General features: G+C 42.7%; 1 protein-coding gene across 1 annotated transcript in view; it reads left to right on the top strand.

Annotated features, from left to right (window-relative positions):
- The window catches only part of poc1b (POC1 centriolar protein B), a 61,835-nt gene extending 44,260 nt beyond the window's left edge, over positions 1-17,575 (top strand). Inside the window, 4 exon segments of the mRNA XM_083973720.1 lie at positions 15,533-15,687; positions 15,689-15,708; positions 15,711-15,829; positions 17,385-17,575. Of these exon segments, the coding sequence (XP_083829846.1) occupies positions 15,533-15,687; positions 15,689-15,708; positions 15,711-15,829; positions 17,385-17,555 (465 nt within the window). The 3' untranslated portion in view covers positions 17,556-17,575.
- Positions 17,576-19,520: the final 1,945 nt, after the last annotated feature.

The following is a 19,520-nucleotide window of genomic DNA, read 5'->3' as shown; positions in this document are numbered from 1 at the left end:
TGTTTTTCCACTGGATTTTGTCAGCCAGTGGTAAAACTGCGATCCTGTGGTCTTAACATGTCCACATAAACCCTGTCCTGTTAAGTTTGATCCTCTTACTTAAAACAGCCTTGTCTTTCAATGGTACCCTGTTTTTTAATTGGTATTATATGCTGTTTTAGTTGTTTTTAAAGACTTTGACTATATGTATTCCTGGTGACTAGGGGCTTTGAAAACAAACCTTGCAAGATCAGCGCTTCCAATCTGGTGTCCCAGATTTCGTCTTGAGAGAAAGAAGAACTGCTTTACAGCACTACAACACAAACACGCCTGCTAATCTGCAATCTCTCGTTAACGTTACCCACCTCAGTTTTTAGAACTGTGAAAATACGCACTCCAGAACTGTACGTAGAGCTCCAGAGAGAAAGAAGCAATCAGAACAGCGAAAAAGCGACGACTTGCATAGTTCCTCTTTTACTGAGAATATGTAAATGCTTGCATTAATTGGGAATCATGTCTCTGGCTACCTGACTAATGGATGAATGATGCTGTAGGTGTCATGGCTCTGTTTTGGTCTCCACCTGAGGGAAATCCGCCTCTGTATCGGGTCCGGTTTTGATTGACTGTGTTTGCTGTGTGTTGTTGAGACAGAGGCAGGAAAACTCTTTACTCATTTGTGTTCTCAAATGTTTTCCCAGTTTCCGGGCCTCTCCACGCATTCTTCATTTCCTCTGAAAAAAAAGAGGAAATTATGAATATCTTGCTCTGGGGTATGAGCAATAAGATTGATTGAGAGTGTGATGTTGCACCCCACTCTCTCTCTCTCTGTCTTTATTACCTCTCTCCCTCTCTCTCTCTCCAAGAGCCAAGTGGAGCCGGCCGATGACTCATCTTCTTCGTTCTTAGTGGGATTCGGCGACAGATGCTCACTCATTCATCCTGCAGAAGTGGGTCAGAGCGCCGGGTTCATCTTCACACTAATATACAGCGTTCCTCCTCTCTCCCTTTGAGGTGTCTTATTCCTCCGTCCTCTCACGCCGTCTCACTTCTGTCCTCTCACTTCATATGGACCCAGGATCTGATATACCCCATCAGACGACCAATAAAAAAAAAAAACTAGACAGACAAACAGACAGAGAGATTACAGTTCGGTTCAAGTCCTACAATCTGCACAGTGACAGTGACAGTGACTGGGCTCCACGTATTGATCAGCTGCACATTTATTTATCCGTAATCATCCACTGGATTGCTATTAGTCACATGGTTTGCCCAGCACTTAAAGGGTAATTGCTGTTTTTTACAGTCTGGACCTTATTTCTAGCATAAAATACAATCATTTACTCACCCAGATAACTTTGGTGTCATTACAAGTCGTTGTGACGAAATTAGATCCAGCAGAGAGCCGCGTATATCCGTATAATGTGAGAACACGGGGCAGCGGAATGCAGCCTCTAAATAACACATTATCTGCAGAGAAACTCGTTCATTTCACCAATATTTTGTTATGATACGCTAGTGCTATTCCCCTCTGAGTCCGGGGTTATCTGTTATCAACATCCGGGGTCTGTAGGTTGACCTACTAACCTCTGACCTGGATGATGTCATGTCTGAGCACGGCGCGGCGCTGCCTATTGCTACCGCTATGGTTCGTTTCTGCGTGTTTCCGACTTGTCAGAACAAAATGAGCAGCTGGATGAAGTTCAGCTTCCACAGGCTTCCTCTCCGCAGCCTGGACTTACTTAAGCTCTGGCTAGTTGCGCTAAAAATGGACCCGAATGCCGAAGCGGAATGATTATTATCAGAATGAGCCGTGCAGCGCTCGGAGCCCGGATGTTGATAACAGCTAACCCCGGGCTCAGAAGGGAATAGCACTAGCGTATCATAACAAAATATTGGTGAAATTAACGAGTTTCGCGGCAGATAATGTGTTATTTAGAGGCTGCATTGCGCTGCCCAGTAGACTTGCATTATACGGATATACGCGGCTCTCAGATGGAGCTAATTTTGTCGGAACGACTTGTAATGACACCAAAGTTATCTGGGTGAGTAAATGATCGTATTTTATGCTAGAAATAACGGCAATTCCCCTTTAAATCCAGACTGAAATAAACAACTCCTCAGGGATTGTCATGAGTCACAGGTGCTACATACAGTAACATCATAAAATAATACGTAATTAATATGAACTAAAACCCAAGTTTTTACGTAATCCTCCATTCACTAAAACTCTGTCTACCTCCCTCGCTCTCACTTCTTTCTATCTGCGACCCACTGAATTCTATCTGTCGCCATCTGCCAATGTTCACACATTTTCAGGAATACATCTTATCTGCCATCAGGACAGAATCCACACCTTCTGTCCAGTCAGTGGCTTTTTTTAATGCATAAATTATCCAGTAAATGCTGCTGACACTTTTCTGGTTATACAGTACGTTTTAAAAAAACCTCAGTGAGAAGCTGCGTTCATTCAGTAGAGTCTGTATTTATGAAGCTCATGTTGTGTGTGTGTTTGTCTCGTGATATGTAGAGTGTGTGCGTGTAGTATTTATGGATCGATCTGTCACCTGTGTGTGTGTTTGTGCTTAAATGCAATTCCAGGCTTATGCGTGTTTAATTGTTTCTTTGCAGTTGCAGGGTTGTATTATATTTATCAGTGGATCAGAAAATGCCTGATTACGTTGCTTCAGTGTGTTGTTATGAGTGTGGAGAAATCACAGCAATGTACTTCTGTGTGTGTGTTGCTGTTTGTATTGTTTACAATTGCTTTTTTTTATTTGCTTTTTGTGTGTGTGTGTGTGTGTGTGTTTGTGTGTGTGTATACTAGAGATATCCGGCTCAGCTGGCTTTGAACCAAGGCAGGACAGTGCAGTTTTTTTCTTCTTTATTATTCTTTATTAGCCACCAGTCGAGGTGTTTACTGTCCCCATTCATGTGTCTGTCTCTGTGTGTGTGTCTGTCTCTGTGTGTGTGTGTGTGTGTGTGTGTGTGTGTGTGTGTGTGTGTGTGTGTGTGTGTGTGTGTGTGTGTGTGTGTGTGTGTGTGTGTGTGTGTGTGTGTGTGTGTGTGTGTGTGTGTGTGTGTGTGTGTTATGCGGTCAGAAAACACACTGTATTTAATGGCAATCCGCCGCCAAGGAGGATATTTTGGTCTGAGTGTGTGGGTGGCTGCTGCTGCTGCTGCTGCTGCTGCTGCTGCTGCTGCTGCTGCTGCTGCTGCTGCTGCTGCTGCTGGGTGGATGTCAGAGTCAGACAGATAGAGAGGAGAGAGAAGAAGGAAGGGTGAGAAATACAGAGGATGTATCCACTTCCTCAAAACCACATGAATCCCCAGCACCACCATCAACCCCCCCACCCCATCCCCCACCTCGCCAACCCCCCCACCCCACCACTTCCTGCTCTTCTTTCAGCTCCGGCTTTTTAAAAAACATTAACGTCGTCGCTCGTCTGACAAAGATCCTGTTGGATCAAATCAGTGTTTCCAGATAAATTATAGCTACACACAACTTGTATCAGTGTGTATTATCTGTGTGTGTGTGTGTGTGTGTGTGTTCATATCTGGGTGTGAACATCCTTGACTGTGTGTGTGTGTTTTGTTTGAAGAGACACAATGCCAGGCTGCGGGTGTGTGGAGTCTGCACCTGGGTACATGACATTATAGGTGCGACAGAGATGAATGGAAACTGTATCCTCTGAAGTGGTGTCTTGGCAGCGCCGACAGAAAACACAGGCCTCAGATCGCTCGCCAGCTCCGGCCCGCCACCTGACTTCCTGTTAGGGGTGAAAGGTCAGTGCTGGAGGGGAGGGGGAGGGGGGGTGGGAAAGGAGGGTATTGTGGGGACGTTGAACTGCTGATTACAGCACAGGAAGCTTTCCCAGGTTTTGGAGATGGTTAAAAATGAGTTGACATTGGAAACTAATGCTGCCACTGATTCTGATACTAATACTAACAGTACTGCTGCTTTGATTAAGTGATTATGTTTATGTTTATTAAAGGGATAGTTCAACATTTTGGCAAATTAGCCCATTGCCATAATCCCTATAGTCATAGCAGTAGGTTCGTTACCTTTAATTGTCGGTGCAAGCTATTTTTAGAACGGTGGAGCAGAGCCGTGATCTGCTCAGAGCTACGCTACAGAGGCTCATGCTCGCTGCACAGCACACAGCAGATGTCTGTCTTTGATCGGGATCACATAACACTATGTGTTAGCGGCAATTACCGAGACAATTTCACAGGGAATTAATGTGAAATTAGATTTATTTATTGCATTTTTTATTCGTTTTTGTTTTTTTCAAGGCATAATTTTTTTGCTGGCCCCACCGGACCAGTGCTTGGAGCGTTCTGGTGGCTCTGACGGTTTTAAAAGTACATCCAAGGCCACCGGGCCATTTATATTGTCGACCCCTGTAATTACTGTAAATAGACAACCTATACAACATTACATTACAATGTGCTGCTTTATTTTAGGGTTTAAGTGTAAACACGAGATAAATGTCAGTAAGCAACTTTCATTACACATCATGTCAACTTTAAAAAAAAAAAAAAAATTGAGACAGTGAGACTCTTCTTCTTCTTCTTGTCTTATAGCATGTGGCATCCACCACCACCTTCGGCTCTGTTCGTGTAGATAACGTGACCTGAACAGTTTATTAATCATTCCCAATCTCTTCCACACACACACACCCACACCCACACACACTAGTCAACTCTCTCTCTAAAAATACAAAAAACACTGAAGTTCACACTTGGCCTGTGTTACAAGGTTAAAAAAGTTTGTGTCAAGATGTTCAAATGTGCAAATGTTTCGGCGGCATCAACAACACAGTGAGGTTGTGTTGGTGTGTTTGTCCCTGGTTAGTGTCTGGGCATGTTTTTAAATTCAAAAAATTTGATTTGAGTCACTTAGAGACAGAAAAAAAGTCATAATTGTGCCACTTTGGTGCGTAAGTAACGTAAACGTAGCCTGAAGAAGTTCACTGGGTTCAGGAGTGTGTGGCCTCAGTGTGACTGTGCCGAGGAGACTGCTGTTAATAATCTAGGGAGGAATTCTTGAGAGCGACTCCAGCTGTGTGTGTTTGTGGTGGTAGTTGTTGAGTGGATAATTGTTTGTGTGTGTGTCTTTTAGAGTGCATTTTACAGTCAATAGTACATGTGTGCACAAAGCACATACATGCATGTGTGTGTGTGTGTTTCTGTGTCCAGAGGGCAACGAATTTGCAACCGGTGTGTCGCTGCTCCTTGCAAGGAAAAGTGAAACCTGCAAGGCGGCGGGTCGGGGCTAATGCCTGCTTTGATTTTTTGACAAGGATTTCCTCCCTCTCTCTCTCTCTCTCCACGGAGCCCGGCGCTTTATTAATGGCATTACATGGCGGCGGCGTCCTGTGACCGGCGAACGTTCCCTTCCCATCACAGGACCAATTTCAGCGCCGCACCGCCGCTGCACCAACCGTCTAATCCAGGAGACGGGCGCACACTGGAGGCTTTGTTTAGACTCACTTATGTCTTTTAAAATCTCAAAATGAATCATATCCATCATGTTAGAGGTAAAAAACAAGTGGCCAATATCAGATTTACTCACATTATAGACTGTATATAACAAAAATGCTGAGTCATTAGAACCCAGTTTTTACATCCACTGACTATGGCAAGCCATTTTAACATTTAAAAGCCAGACTGGATATGTGTTGTAGATATCTGTAATTCAGTTTTGCCTAGTCAAAAAGAACATTTCAGATATCTGCAACTACATTCTTCCTATCCACAATTGTCATTTCAGGTATCCACAACTACGTTCTTCCTAGGACAAATGACGTCACCTTTGCCATTCATGTGTATTGGGTTTGTCATTACAGATATCTACAATTCAGTTGCAGATATCCGCAATGTGAATTATGGATATCTGTAACTGAATTACGACTAGTACGAATTACAGTTTGAGATATCAACAATTTGATTCTGACTAGTCATAATTCCAGTTCAAGATATCTCTAATTCACCTCAATTAAAGATATCTACATGTCCCTTTTCGGATATTTCGGATATGCATCGAAATATGGGTATGCATTAAGTTTTGACTAGGCGAACTGACGTTGTAGATATCGCAAACTGGATTTCATACTAGTCGTAATTCAGTTACAGATATCCGTAATTCACATAGTGGATATCCGCAACTGAATTGTAGATATCTGTAATGACAAACCCCATACACATGAATGGCAAAGGTGACGTCATTTGTCCTAGGAAGAACGTAGTTGTGGATATATGAAATGACAATTGTGGATAGGAAGAATGTAGTTGCGGATATCTGAAATGTTCTTTTTGACTCGGCAAAACTGAATTACAGATATCTTGAATAAAAAATCCAACTATTCAAAATTTAATTACGACTAGTCAGAAAGACGTTGTTGATATCTACAATGTTAATTCCGGATAGTCAAACTTAGCTTTTAAATGTTAAATCCGCTTGCCGTACACTGACCCACTCTCACACATACAGGATGATTTTTTATTTCACCGTCGGCCTCCCAGACAAAGTGACGGCGACACGACGACACGCAGGATAAAAGGCTCCGGAGGAAGTGAAGCGGCGGTTTATTTACCACACTCTTAACAGATGGGGCTTGACAGTTGCTAATCGTCCATTTCCTGTGTGTGTGTGTGTGTGTGTGTGTGTGTGTGTGTGTGTGTGTGTGTGTGTGTGTGTGTGTGTGTGTGTGTGTGTGTGTGTGTGTGTGTGTGTGTGTGTGTGTGTGTGTGTGTGTGTGTGCACCACAGCGAGCGACAAAGTGAACCACCCGCAGACCCCTTTGATTGGCTGATAGTGTGAAGCACTCATGCCACTCTGCCTCATAATATTACTAATGGGACTCTGTGTGTGTGTATGCGTGTTTGCATTATTGCGTGTTGTTTATTTAGATATTAAAGCAAATGACAAACTAATCCTAGAATTATTGATTTTCCTTTGTTAAAATGAGATGTTTCTCCGTTGTGAAGGTCATACACTGACGCTGTGTGACCGACAACAAATGCATGTGAACAACAGCGTGAACTCATTTGCATTTATTTAATATTCCTGAGTTACACAGATGCAGCAGCATGTTGCTCCGACCCCAGTGGGACTCCGTTGCCGCTCCCCGAGCTTCACTGACCAACGACTGGAACTGACAATTGACTCATTTGCATCTTCTAATGTATTAACATGCGTCTTCTCCACCCTGTCCGTCTTCCACGGTGGCCCTCAGAGGTCAACACACTGCAACTTATATGCAAAGACATAAATGCACTATCAATTCAAAAAAACTACTTTATCTTTATCAGTTTGACAACACACGCTGCAAAAACATAAGTTCTTATTGACTTTAGAAGTTGTACAGACAGCTTCCTGTTAGTGGGTTTGACAATAAGCTGAGTTTGTTTGGTTTATTAGAACGCGTTGCAACGCTTAGCATTAGCCTTTAGCCGGGTTCGTCACTGTGTACATGTCATGGTACATAACAACCACCAGTATTAAAGGAGACATATTCTGCCCCCTTTCCACAAATTAAAAAAGTTCCCAGGTGTCTTAAAGACATATCTGTGACATGCTTTGGTCAAAATACCCAAAGGATCAAACATCACAGCTCTTTTCATCCTCTCAAAACAGCCCTGTTCAGAACGGCTGGTTTCAGTGCCTGTCCCTTTAATGCAAATGAACCACTGCTTGGCCCGCCCCTTCTACCAGTCCCAGGTATGGGTGGGGTTATGCAAATTCGAGACCTAGTTACATCACTGGAAGACAACTGAGGGAACAGCTCGTAAAACCACATGGATTTCAATCTAGGGAGCCTGAAAATTACAGATTTTTTTGTCAATTCTCACATTTTGGGTGGCTGTAAGGCAAGACAAACACCCAAAGAGCCTTCAAAAGTGATATTTCCATAACATGAATGAATGAATGTCCCCTTTAATGCTGAAACCTGTAGATAGAAAGTAAGATATTCATTGTGTATGGAGAAAAAACACACAAAAACAAAACAGAAAGACAAAACAATAACAGTAAAAATGGAGGAAAAAGGGGATAAAGACGTATGTCAATGTCAGATCATAACATATTACATACTACATAGGCTACTGTTGTGTCGTGAGTTTCTGCAGCGTACATGATGAGATTTTCTGAGTTTGCAGCATGTTCAAGGCCATCGTTCTCCTCCTCGTGTTTTTTGAAATGGTAAAAAAAAAAAAAGCACCAAGTACAGCAAGAATAGTCACAATCGATCGCTTTCAGATTAAAACGTCAAACCGCGATGGTAAATACACCTGAGTGGCCGTTATCATGGAGAACCCTTTGCTATATTTGGTTTCTACCAATGAACTTCACGTGTTCATCCTATAAAAACACAGAGCGCCGGTGATTTATTCCTCTGAAGACTTCTCACTTATCCCATTGAGAGCGCCAAAGCCTTTTCTCTCTGCGTCTAGTATCACTTCACCCTGAGCTAAACTTCTTAATGTCTCGGTGCAAAACCTGCTTTGAGTGTTGTCCTTCGTCCTCCATCGTCAAGATGCTTCCTGTTTTGCTGTTGAGCACGACCGATCCTCCCCCGAGCGCTTCCTGCAGGATGATAATAAAGCAACGCCAACAACAAACACCTGAGACTTACCGCCATTGTTACAGTCTGGCTCTCTTCTCTCTGCATGCACGTGTGTGTTAGTCGTCCTTGTGCACTTCATTAGAATACACTGTGCAGTCACGCTCTGGTCTTAAGCAGCACTTATAACATTAGTCGTGCTGTGGTCAAACATGTAAACACAGCCAGGGCCTCGGCATCAGAAGGGCGGGCGGCGGTGGCGGGCGGCAACTTGGTCCGAATACTAAAACATCACGAGGCTCCAGAGCCCACATGTGTGTGTTCTCTGATCAACATGACAGACTTGTATTAGCAATGTAAATCACACACGTTTAGTCGTGTGTCATAAAGTCGCAGCAGCGAATTTGCAGAATAAAGTTGAATGGACTTTCAAAATAAAATGTGCACCACTTTAAAGGGATAGTTCAACATTTTGGCAAATTGGCCCATTGCCATAATCCCTATAGTCATAGCAGTAGGTTCGTTACCTTTGATTGTCGGTGCAAGCTATTTTTAGAACGGCGGAGCAGAGCCGTGAGCTGCTCAGAGCTACGCTACGGAGGCTCATGGGATTTCTTGGTTTCCCTCATCAAACTCATCAAATACACAATCCAACAACTCCAAAACGCTCTGGTGGACAAGTTGTGACCTGCACATTCACCACGCTATGAGATAATAACAGAACGTTACCAGACAGAGTTGTTTTAGAGGTAAATGCAGAGACTGCTTGCTGTCCCTGAAGGCAACGCGCATCAGCGGTTTTGCATGAATTTACCTCTAAAACAACTCTGTCTGGTAACGTTGTGTTATTATCTCATAGCGTGGTGAATGTGCAGGTCACAACTTGTCCACCAGAGCGTTTTGGAGTTGTTGGATTGTGTATTTGATGAGTTTGATGAGGGAAACCAACAAATCCCATGAGCCTCCGTAGCGTAGCTCTGAGCAGCTCGTGGCTCTGCTCCGCCGTTCTAAAAATAGCTTGCACTGATAATTAAAGGTAACGAACCTGTTGCTATGACTATAGGGATTATGGCAATGGGCCAATTTGCCAAAATGTTGAACTATCCCTTTAAAATGCATCCATCTCCAGGTGACATGTGAGTGAATGAGCGACAGAAAATGAAGTGGACTTGAAATCAGTGGCTTTGGAGGATCAAGAGTGTGAAGCTAATAAACATCAGTCCTTTTTTTTTTAGTTTTCAGGTAGAGCAGGAGCTGGAGAGGGGGAGGCGCAACATCAGAGAGGCCTTTCAATTAAGATCAAACAGCTTTTTCTTTTTTTTCCTCCGTGCAAGGGTCACAGTGTCTGAGGCTTCCTGCCAAAAGAGAGCGAGCGTAACTAATCCTGGTGCTCATGCTAATCATGTTTTTGATCAGACATCTGTGATTTGATTTAGAAACGGAGAGAGGAGGCTATTTTCTGATCTCCCCCCGCCCCTCCCTCCCTCGAGGACGCCGTTTGATCGGAAACATCACAGATGCTGTTAACATTTTAACACGGCACCGCTCTTCTGATAATAACGTTGCTACGTAGTTGTTGTGGAACTAAATCTTCTTGCGGGTAACAGGCTATCAGTGGCGTTAGCGGAGGAATAATCGCCGATTAGTGTCGGGGGGTCATCGCTCTCTTTACATCTTATTATCAGCTGTGTTTATTTGCTTTACTACACAAAAACATAGATTCATGGCCAAAAATATCGGCAACACTAAAAAAACTGAGGAAGTAAAAAAAGTTAAATGTGACATTTTATGCAGAGCTCCAAAATGGACCAGAGAAAATGACTGGCACCTTATCAGAAACTGATTTCAACATGTGATGCTTCTTGAATTTATATTTTTAAACTGACAGGTGCCGGCAGTGTAGGAATCACACTTGCAACCAATAATAATTATTATATATATATATATAATTATTGTCTTGTTCACTTTTGGGGTGTAAAATCAGTCCCTACTGAAAAACGTGGTCGCATAAGTCTGCATATTATGCATGGGGTTATGTGCATTTTTTTCAAAGACGCTGCACTTTCGCTGCATAAATCGCCGATTTCCGTGCAAAATTAGCAAAGTATGTGTGTGTGGCCTTGCATGAATTTATAATCTACTGCATTTCCTTCGCAAAAAAGTTGCATATATCTTCGCAGAAAGTTGAAAAATGTTGCATTTTTACTTCACACGGAGGAGAGCAGCCATTTTCCCCCTGTTTCCTTGGGAACGTTAAAGGACAACTCTGTCTTGTAACGTTCTGTTATTATCTCATAGCGTGGTGAATGTGCAGGTCACAACTTGTCCACCAGAGCGTTGTGGAGTTGTTGGATTGTGTATTTGATGAGTTTGATGAGGGAAACCAAGAAATCCCATGAGCCTCCGTAGCGTAGCTCTGAGCAGCTCACGGCTCTGCTCCGCCGTTCTAAAAATAGCTTGCACCTACAATTAAAGGTAACGAACCTATGACTATAGGGATTATGGCATAGGCCAATTTGCCAAAATGTTGAACTATCCCTTTAAGAAGTGAGGTAATTACGCATGTTAAATGTTATATAAGATGAATGAAACCCTGTGGACAGTGTGTTGGGGAAATCGTTTTTATTTTTATTTTTCATTAAATCACATTGTTTTTCAAGCTCCTGCAATTTCATTACATAAAATTGCGTAAATAATCGCATATTCCATCGCATTTTTTAGGAAAACCTGCTGCGTAATACACGATTTTTGCCCACAACATCACAAAAAACAAATCTGAAACAAAAAAATGCATTGGTGTCAATATTTCTGACCATAATAATGACTCCAAATCACTAAACCTCCATCCTTTACGCCCCCCACCAGCACCTGAATGTGATTATCCACCCCACCGTCCACCGTCGGGGGACAGAGTGGACATTGTGGCCCCACTATCAACACTGCCCCCCCCCCCCCCTCCGCCCCCCTCTTATTATCACAGCCACTGGTTCCCGCTCTCCTCGGCCCACACACACCACCCACTCATCTCCCACCGGCCTACCGGCTGGCAGAGCGCCACCGCCTCTGCTGCCGCTGCATTCCTGCCACTTGAGTGAGTGGCAGTCACACAGCGAGCCGTGACCTCTGACACGCCACACAGAGATGAAAACCACCCTCGGTAATTATTATATAAAGGATCTTTTTTTGCAGGAAGACGTTATACGCTTCGGCTCCGTGTCGGCTCTTAAAGTATAATAATGAATCTATTACACTTCGATTACTGGCACGGCGGCGTCCTGGCAGAGCCGCTGCCAAGGTTTAGCGTTGTAGGTTTCATGAAGTGATTCATCATTAGTGCATGTTCTCATCTCATCTCATCTCACCGTCCTCGTCCTCCTGTTCACCTGAGAGCTGCTGATTTTTATAGGTTTGTTTTTATGTATTTTGTTGCATAACTCCCAAATACTTTGCACTTTAGTTGCTGCGTTCTCCGTTGCTAGGATCATTAGTTTCATATAATGGATGCTGTGTGTTTGTGTGTGTTTAAGTGTGTATATGTGTGTGTGTGTGTGTGTGTGTGTGTGTGTGTGTGTATATGTGTGTGTGTGTGTGTGTGTGCATGATTGATTGACAGTCAGGCCAGCGGGGGGATCCTGCCTGTTAAACGTTTGATTGCACCCTGACTTCCTGGCCGTGAGGTGGTGGGATGGTGATGGAGGGAGGTGGGGTGGGGGTGGGGGGTGCAGGAGGAGGGGAGAGGTCTGGATCTGCTGAGTGTAAATGAGCTGAGCAGATGTTGGCCAGATGTGGCCATGGAGGAGGAGGAGGAAGAAGAGGAGGAGGAGGAGGGGTAAAGGAGTAAAGGAGAAAAGGAGAGGAGATGTGGAGAGACTCGCCGTCCACACACTGACAGCTTTGTTCACCTCCACTCAGGAGTTCCTCTTAACTCCTCCCTCTCTCCCTCTCTCCCTCCTCCTCCTCCTGTCTTCACACACTCCTCCTCTCCTCCCTACATCCCTCCCTCCATCCTCTCTTTGAAGTGAGGACAGTGCTCAGGAAGCGAGCTGGAATCGATTGCTCCATGCATTAGGCCAGGAATGTGTGACACCCTCCTCCTCCTCCTCCTCTTCACCCTTCTCTCTCTTCCTTCCTCCTCCTCCTCCTCCTCCATCCTCCTGACAAATCCCTCATTTATTTCGCCCCTTCTTTCTGTTCCTGTACCTTCTTAACACACTGAAGACACTGCTGTTACTTTGGCCCAGAGCCTTCAGACTTTTTTATTTTTTTATTTTTTTTATTTCACTAGCTGCAGATTATGAGAAGAGTCCAGGCGCTGATCTGAGAGCAGTTTTTCAAAGTGTCATCGCTTGTTTTGCCAGAGAGAGCGTGTGTGAAGTCAAAGACGACAAGTCCGGAAGTCATTTTAAATGAAAATTAATAAAACATCCGCTCCGTGCTGCTTCTCTAATGTTAAGGATTTGTTGCCCTCCTCCTTTGAAATTCAATAAATTTGGGATTTTTGGTGCTGTCGGTCAGAAAAATCAATAAGTCTGAAGGAATCATTGTCGTCCTGATTGATGGATCAATGCCATTCAAGTCTAGACATTGATCTTCTTGTTCCATAATGAGCGATACATTGATCTGCTTTGACTGTATTCATAGTGAAAGGACAAGTCAGCTAAAGAATTTATAAGGATCTTTTTTATCTGATATTCACTTTATCAATGAATCAATGAATACTAGTATCAAATGAATACTGTAATTCAGCTCATGAAAAGGTTGGTTTCTTTTGATTTGACTCTTTTTTTTTTACTGAGTTAAAGGGCAAAAGCATGTGACCACAAAGTTGGTCGTTTGAATACCAGAGTTCAGACGTGTCCTTGAGGAAGAAGACACTCTAACACTCAGAGTTTCTTCCAAGCAGCCGCCGCTAAAACACTAAAACACTTGCGGCCTGCGGTGAATGTAAAAGCAACTGCAGCGCATGTGTGAAACGGTTTAAATGTGAAGTCATGCTCTGTCGTCTCTGTCTGGATGAATGATGAACAAGGGAAATGTGTCCCCCCGCTGAAACTGAACATAATGTTCCCTCCTCTCTGTTCCATGTGTTTTTTTTGTGTGTTTTTTTCTTGACTCGTGAAGAAAGAGGATATCAATTTGGTGGAAAACGATCAAGTTGAATAAAAATGGTATAAAACGAATAAAATCTTTCTTGTTTTGCTCCCACCGCCTCTGAGTGCACATGACCTTGTGAACTTGTCTTTTTAGCCAGAAAGTCAGTCAGTCATTCAGTCAGTGAGTCTGTCATTCATCCAGCAGCGTGAGTCATCCAGCTCCTTCACTCTGCCAAGTTACAACAGACTCAAGGCCTGGCCCTGACACAACAATGACACAGGGAGGATGTTGGTCGACCCGGACCAGCTCTGTGTATCAGAGCTGGAAGTTAGTCATTCTCATTAATACTCCTCCTTTATATTCACTGCTGATTTGTGGCGTTTTACTGGTGAAAGAATCAACATTTTAAAAATCCAAGGCAGATGTTTTTATTAAAGCTCCATACAGTATAAAGGTAGATGTAAGTATTAAAGCTCCATACGGTATAAAGGTAGATGTTTGTGTTAAAGCTCCATACAGTATAAAGGTAGATGTTTTTATTAAAGCTCCATACAGTATAAAGGTAGATGTAAGTATTAAAGCTCCATACGGTATAAAGGTAGATGTTTGTGTTAAAGCTCCATACAGTATAAAGGTAGATGTTTGTGTTAAAGCTCCATACAGTATAAAGGTAGATGTTTATATTAAAGCTCCATACAGTATAAAGGTAGATGTTTGTGTTAAAGCTCCATACAGTATAAAGGTAGATGTTTGTATTAAAGCTCCATACAGTATAAAGGTAGATGTTTGTGTTAAAGCTCCATACAGTATAAAGGTAGATGTTTGTGTTAAAGCTCCATACAGTATAAAGGTAGATGTTTATATTAAAGCTCCATACAGTATAAAGGTAGATGTTTGTGTTAAAGCTCCATACAGTATAAAGGTAGATGTTTGTATTAAAGCTCCATACAGTATAAAGGTAGATGTTTGTGTTAAAGCTCCATACAGTATAAAGGTAGATGTTTGTATTAAAGCTCCATACAGTATAAAGGTAGATGTTTGTGTTAAAGCTCCATACAGTATAAAGGTAGATGTTTGTGTTAAAGCTCCATACGGTATAAAGGTAGATGTTTGTGTTAAAGCTCCATACGGTATAAAGGTAGATGTCCATGTGTAGTGTGATTATAAAGCAGCTCTAGGTTCTATATTAATACTGTGAAAGTATCAAAGCCTCAGTCCACAGAGAAATGCACACAGCCTGTATTCAGAAACTGAGCCTTAAAACCAGCCGTCAGGACTTCCTGTCACTTTGTGATGTCACAACAAAGCAGTTCAAACAAGCCCCGCCCCCTGACCTGGACCCACCATCCATCCAACACTTGTAGGATTTGGTTTCTTTGAATGTTTTATTCTGAAATCTGCTCTATTTTTATCTGGAACATTCAGAAAACTGGCTGACACCGACCTGTTGTTACCAGAGCTCCAGAGAGAAGCTGAAAGAGTAGATGGAAAACTACACCGAGATGGTTTTTGTCTCGTAAAAACCACAATATTACAGCAATTAATCTCTTTCCAATGTTTCAACTGCAGTTTTACACTTGAAGTTAAACACACTTTAATTTTTCTAGTGCCCTCTTCCTGTTCGTTTCCAACTCCAAATGTTGGCGCGGGCCAGACACTTGAAGGCGCCTCTGAATGGTTCCCCTCTGAACGTCATCATTAAACAGAGCCCATTGTTTTCAGTGGCACGACCTCAATTAACTGTCACGGTATCACAAAGGTGATTTGATTTAATGCCGGTTTCACTTTGGATGCAGCGCAATTGATGGTGCAGACCTGAGTCCAGCACTTACGTTAAAGAAAACACTGGCACAGGACATAAATCTTTCTTTCTTTCTTTCTTGTTCTTTCTGCAGGCCTTAAACGGTCAGATGCACTTGACGCCCACGTGGCCCGCCGCCAACAACAGTCATGCCGCCACCGGTTCAAGAGTGGAAGCATCGAGGACGGGGAGAAGCGGCGGGAGGGGAGGATCCACGGCCGGTAGCCAGACCGGGGCCGCTGGGGGAGGAGGAGGAGGAGGAGGAGGAGGAAGGAGGAGAGAGGAAGAGGAGAGAGGGGAGACGCACCCACTGGAAGTTCTCTCCGGTCATCCATCCAGTCTGGATTCGACCCTGGGACACATTGTTCAACAGCTGGATATTCTCACGCAGGTCAGTTTTTTTTTTTTTTTTTTAACAAAGCTCCAAAAACTCGACTTGACACACAAAGTTGTGAAATCCAAAGTTGCAACGTGTGAGAAGCAGCACAACATCGTTTCATCCTCACACGCTCCACATACGAGGAAGCAGGTCACTGATCCCTCTGTTGAACATGCTGCAGGTTCCCAAGGTCAAGTTAAACAAAGATAATAAAAGCAAACACAGAAGCCACCAGAGGTAGATTTTATATTTTACCTGCCCCCCCTCCACCTGTTTAAACAGGTGGCACCAGGAGCTCAACCTATAAGGATTTAAGATTTATGAGTGCAACTGATCATTTATGTGTTTAATTTAATAATAAAATCAGACTCACGGTTCCTCCGCTTTGTTATTCAATGGCTATTTTTTAAAGACTATTATCATTTATGTAGGGCTGGGTACCGAACCGAAATGCTTGGCCACCAAGTTGTGACCTTTTTTTTTTTTTTTTTAAATAGGCCTACCTGACAGCCATGTTTAGAGGAGACCGGGGACAGTTGTAACACTTTTTGCATTTTTCTCAACAAATCTGAAAGAATATCCAATTTAATATATTTAAAAATCGTAATGTGTGAATTACAAAAATAATGTATTAAAGTGGTAGTTAAAGAGACCCCGAGGAGTTTGCTTTTGGTTATAAAAGAGTCTCATATTAATGTGGATGAATCTACATTACCCACTTGTTAATGGGTCCATTTCGATAAATATATCATTTTATCTTTATTGCTATTTTGGGTGATCTACCTGTTGACCCTTAGAAAAGTCGCTGGTTGGAAAAGAAAAATACAACTCAAGATTTGTACCGTAACGTGTAATGTAATGTTCTTTTTGTTAGAATTTATATTATAAAATTGGTATCGAAAGAAGTATCGTTCAGGAACCGGTATCGGTAAGTGAAGGTATCGGTATTGAAAACTTTTGATTGATACCCAGCCCTATGCTCTTTGAATTAATTATTAAATGAAGTATTTTGCTGATGCACAGTGCAGAGCAGCTGCTGTGACACTGAATTTGCAATAAAACATTATATTTAAGCATAAAAAAGCATCCACAGAAATGAAAACTGCGAGTTCACTGTTCATCTTTAGTAGGAAATCCGCTCCAGGAAACACAGCTGCTGCTGCGTGTATGTTGTATGTGAGACGAGACAAAGTGTCTATTCAGTACAACTATTTGGTTCCTTTTTTATTTTTTTATTTTATCAAAGGGAATTATTCATGAAAACAAACTATAAAACAGTCTAGACAGTTTAAATACTGTATTTAAAAACGCTTTAATCTCCCCTCAGTACAATCAGAGTCATACATACATACATACGGCGAGCACAGAGCTTTTCCCAGCATGCTCTGTGTGTCCTAGAACAACACGGTGGCGTGACAACCGGAGCTAAAAAGCCTCTTCTGTCTCTGTTTAGCTCTTGTTTTTCTAGTCTGTGTAATTAATCTATGACAGCTTTATAATTATTACACTGTCCCCCCCCACCCCCCGCCCCTCCGATGTCCTCGCTTCACACACATACTGTACACAGACCGTGTCAGTGCTGGAGGAGCGTCTCAGCCTGACCGAGGACAAGCTCAAGGAGTGTCTCGCCGGCCAGTCCAGGATCCTCAAGGACGTGCACGAGTCCAGAGCGAGGCAGCGGCGGCGGCGGACGGAGAGCGAGGAGACGGACGGATCGCCTGTCCGCTTCACTCGGTGACGAAGAGAAGACGAACCCTGTTGTCCCTACACCAACGGCACCGTCCCCGCTTTCTGTCCCTCTGACTGCAATAAAAAGACTGAAAATACAGTTTAAAGGGATGGTTGAACATTTTGGCAAATTGGCCCATTGTCATAATCCCTAGAGTCATAGCAGTAGGTTCGTTACCTTTAATTGTCGGTGCAAGCTGTTTTTAGAACGGCGGAGCAGAGCCGCGAGCTGCTCAGAGCTACGCTACGGAGGCTCATGGGATTTCTTGGTTTCCCTCATCAAACTCATCAAATACACAATCCAACAACTCCACAACGCTCTGGTGGACAAGTTGTGACCTGCACATTCACCACGCTATGAGATAATAACAGAACGTTACCAGACAGAGTTGTTTTAGAGGGAAATGCAGAGACTGCTTGTTGAAAGACTGTCCCTGAAGGCAACGTGCATCAGCTGTTTTGCATGTATTTCCCTCTAAAACAACTCTGTCTGGTAACGTTGTGTTATTATCTCATAGCGTGGTGAATGTGCAGGTCACAACTTGTCCACCAGAGCGTTTTGGAGTTGTTGGATTGTGTATTTGATGAGTTTGATGAGGAAAACCAAGAAATCCCATTAGCCTCCGTACCGTAGCTCTGAGCAGCTCGCGGCTCTGCTCCGCCGTTCTAAAAATAGCTTGCACCGACAATTAAAGGTAACGAACCTACTGCTATGACTGTGGGGATTATGGCAATGGACCAATTTGCCAAAATGTTCAACTATCCCTTTAACCACTGCTGGACATGTGTATGTGTGTCTGTGTGTGTGTGATCATATGTCCACCATGGTGGTCTCTCTCAGGGGTCAGTGGGTTAATCAGGATTTGGGGGAAGTAACTTATTTGTATGTGTGTGTGTGTGTGTGTAATTGCAACATATTTTCTCTACGTCTGTCTTCACCTCTTAGGAATATCCAGCTGTACAGCCAAGCACTCATTCCTTTTCAGTGTGTGTGTGTGTGTGTGTGTGTGTGTGTGTGTCGATATGGATATTGAATCCAATCCGGACAGCTGCAGCTATGAAAACAGACGGTGCTTGTCTGCTGTGTGACCTCTCAGTGTGTGTGTGTGTGTGTGTTTACATGGGTGTGTGTTTAAGCTGTTGATTGCTTCTGCAGCATCATTGTTCATTGTACTGTTTCCATCTCTGCCATGTGTTTTTTAAAACATACAAGGTTGTGTTTATCACCTCAACACCCCCACATAGAAGTATATATAAATGTAAATATATATAATTTATATGAATAAATAATATGCTATGTTGCTTTAATGTTATTAGCACAGTGTGTTACTCTGCCCGGGCAAGTGCTTTTATTTTGTAATGCTAACAGATCTGAACTTTGACTAAAAGTTTTTTTTAAAGTTTTGACCATTCTTCAAGTCTGCAGCTTTTTTAAAATATGTTTTAGAAATTGTTTTGTTATTTTTGCACTGAAAAACCATCACTTTATTCTGAACGATCTGATAGACGATGATTAAATCTGGATATGGAGTCATACTGAACTTAAAACAAAACAGTGCTTTAAAAATGTGAGTATATTTAATCATAACTATCATTATTGTTATTATTATATGATACTATGATGGTAAGAATATTAGAACTCAAAAATTATAACTCAGTATCAACAAGACTGATTTATCTCAGTCTTCATGTTAACTTATCATAATATTGACTGGTTTCTGTTTAGTATTTAAAGTTTTATCGTCCATAATGTTGTTCGTTGTCGTGACACTTGTTCCTTGTTATCTGCTGAGTCATGTTTATACATATATATGATATGATATGATATGATACGTGTCACGGTGCCTCTGGTCTCCATCGGGCTCTGAGATGTTTTGTCTCACTCCGTCTCTCTCTCCCGGTGTGGAGACTTTAGCTGTCGGATGTTGTTCCCAGCGGTGGAGATGTGGTGAGCGATGCGATGCGGGAGGAAGCA

This window comes from Trachurus trachurus (assembly GCF_905171665.1).
Source record: "Trachurus trachurus genome assembly, chromosome: 6".
In the NCBI taxonomy this organism is placed as follows: Eukaryota; Metazoa; Chordata; class Actinopteri; order Carangiformes; family Carangidae; genus Trachurus; species Trachurus trachurus.
The sequence above is the reverse complement of the archived record's forward strand: the minus strand, read 5'-3'. Positions and strand labels throughout refer to the sequence as shown.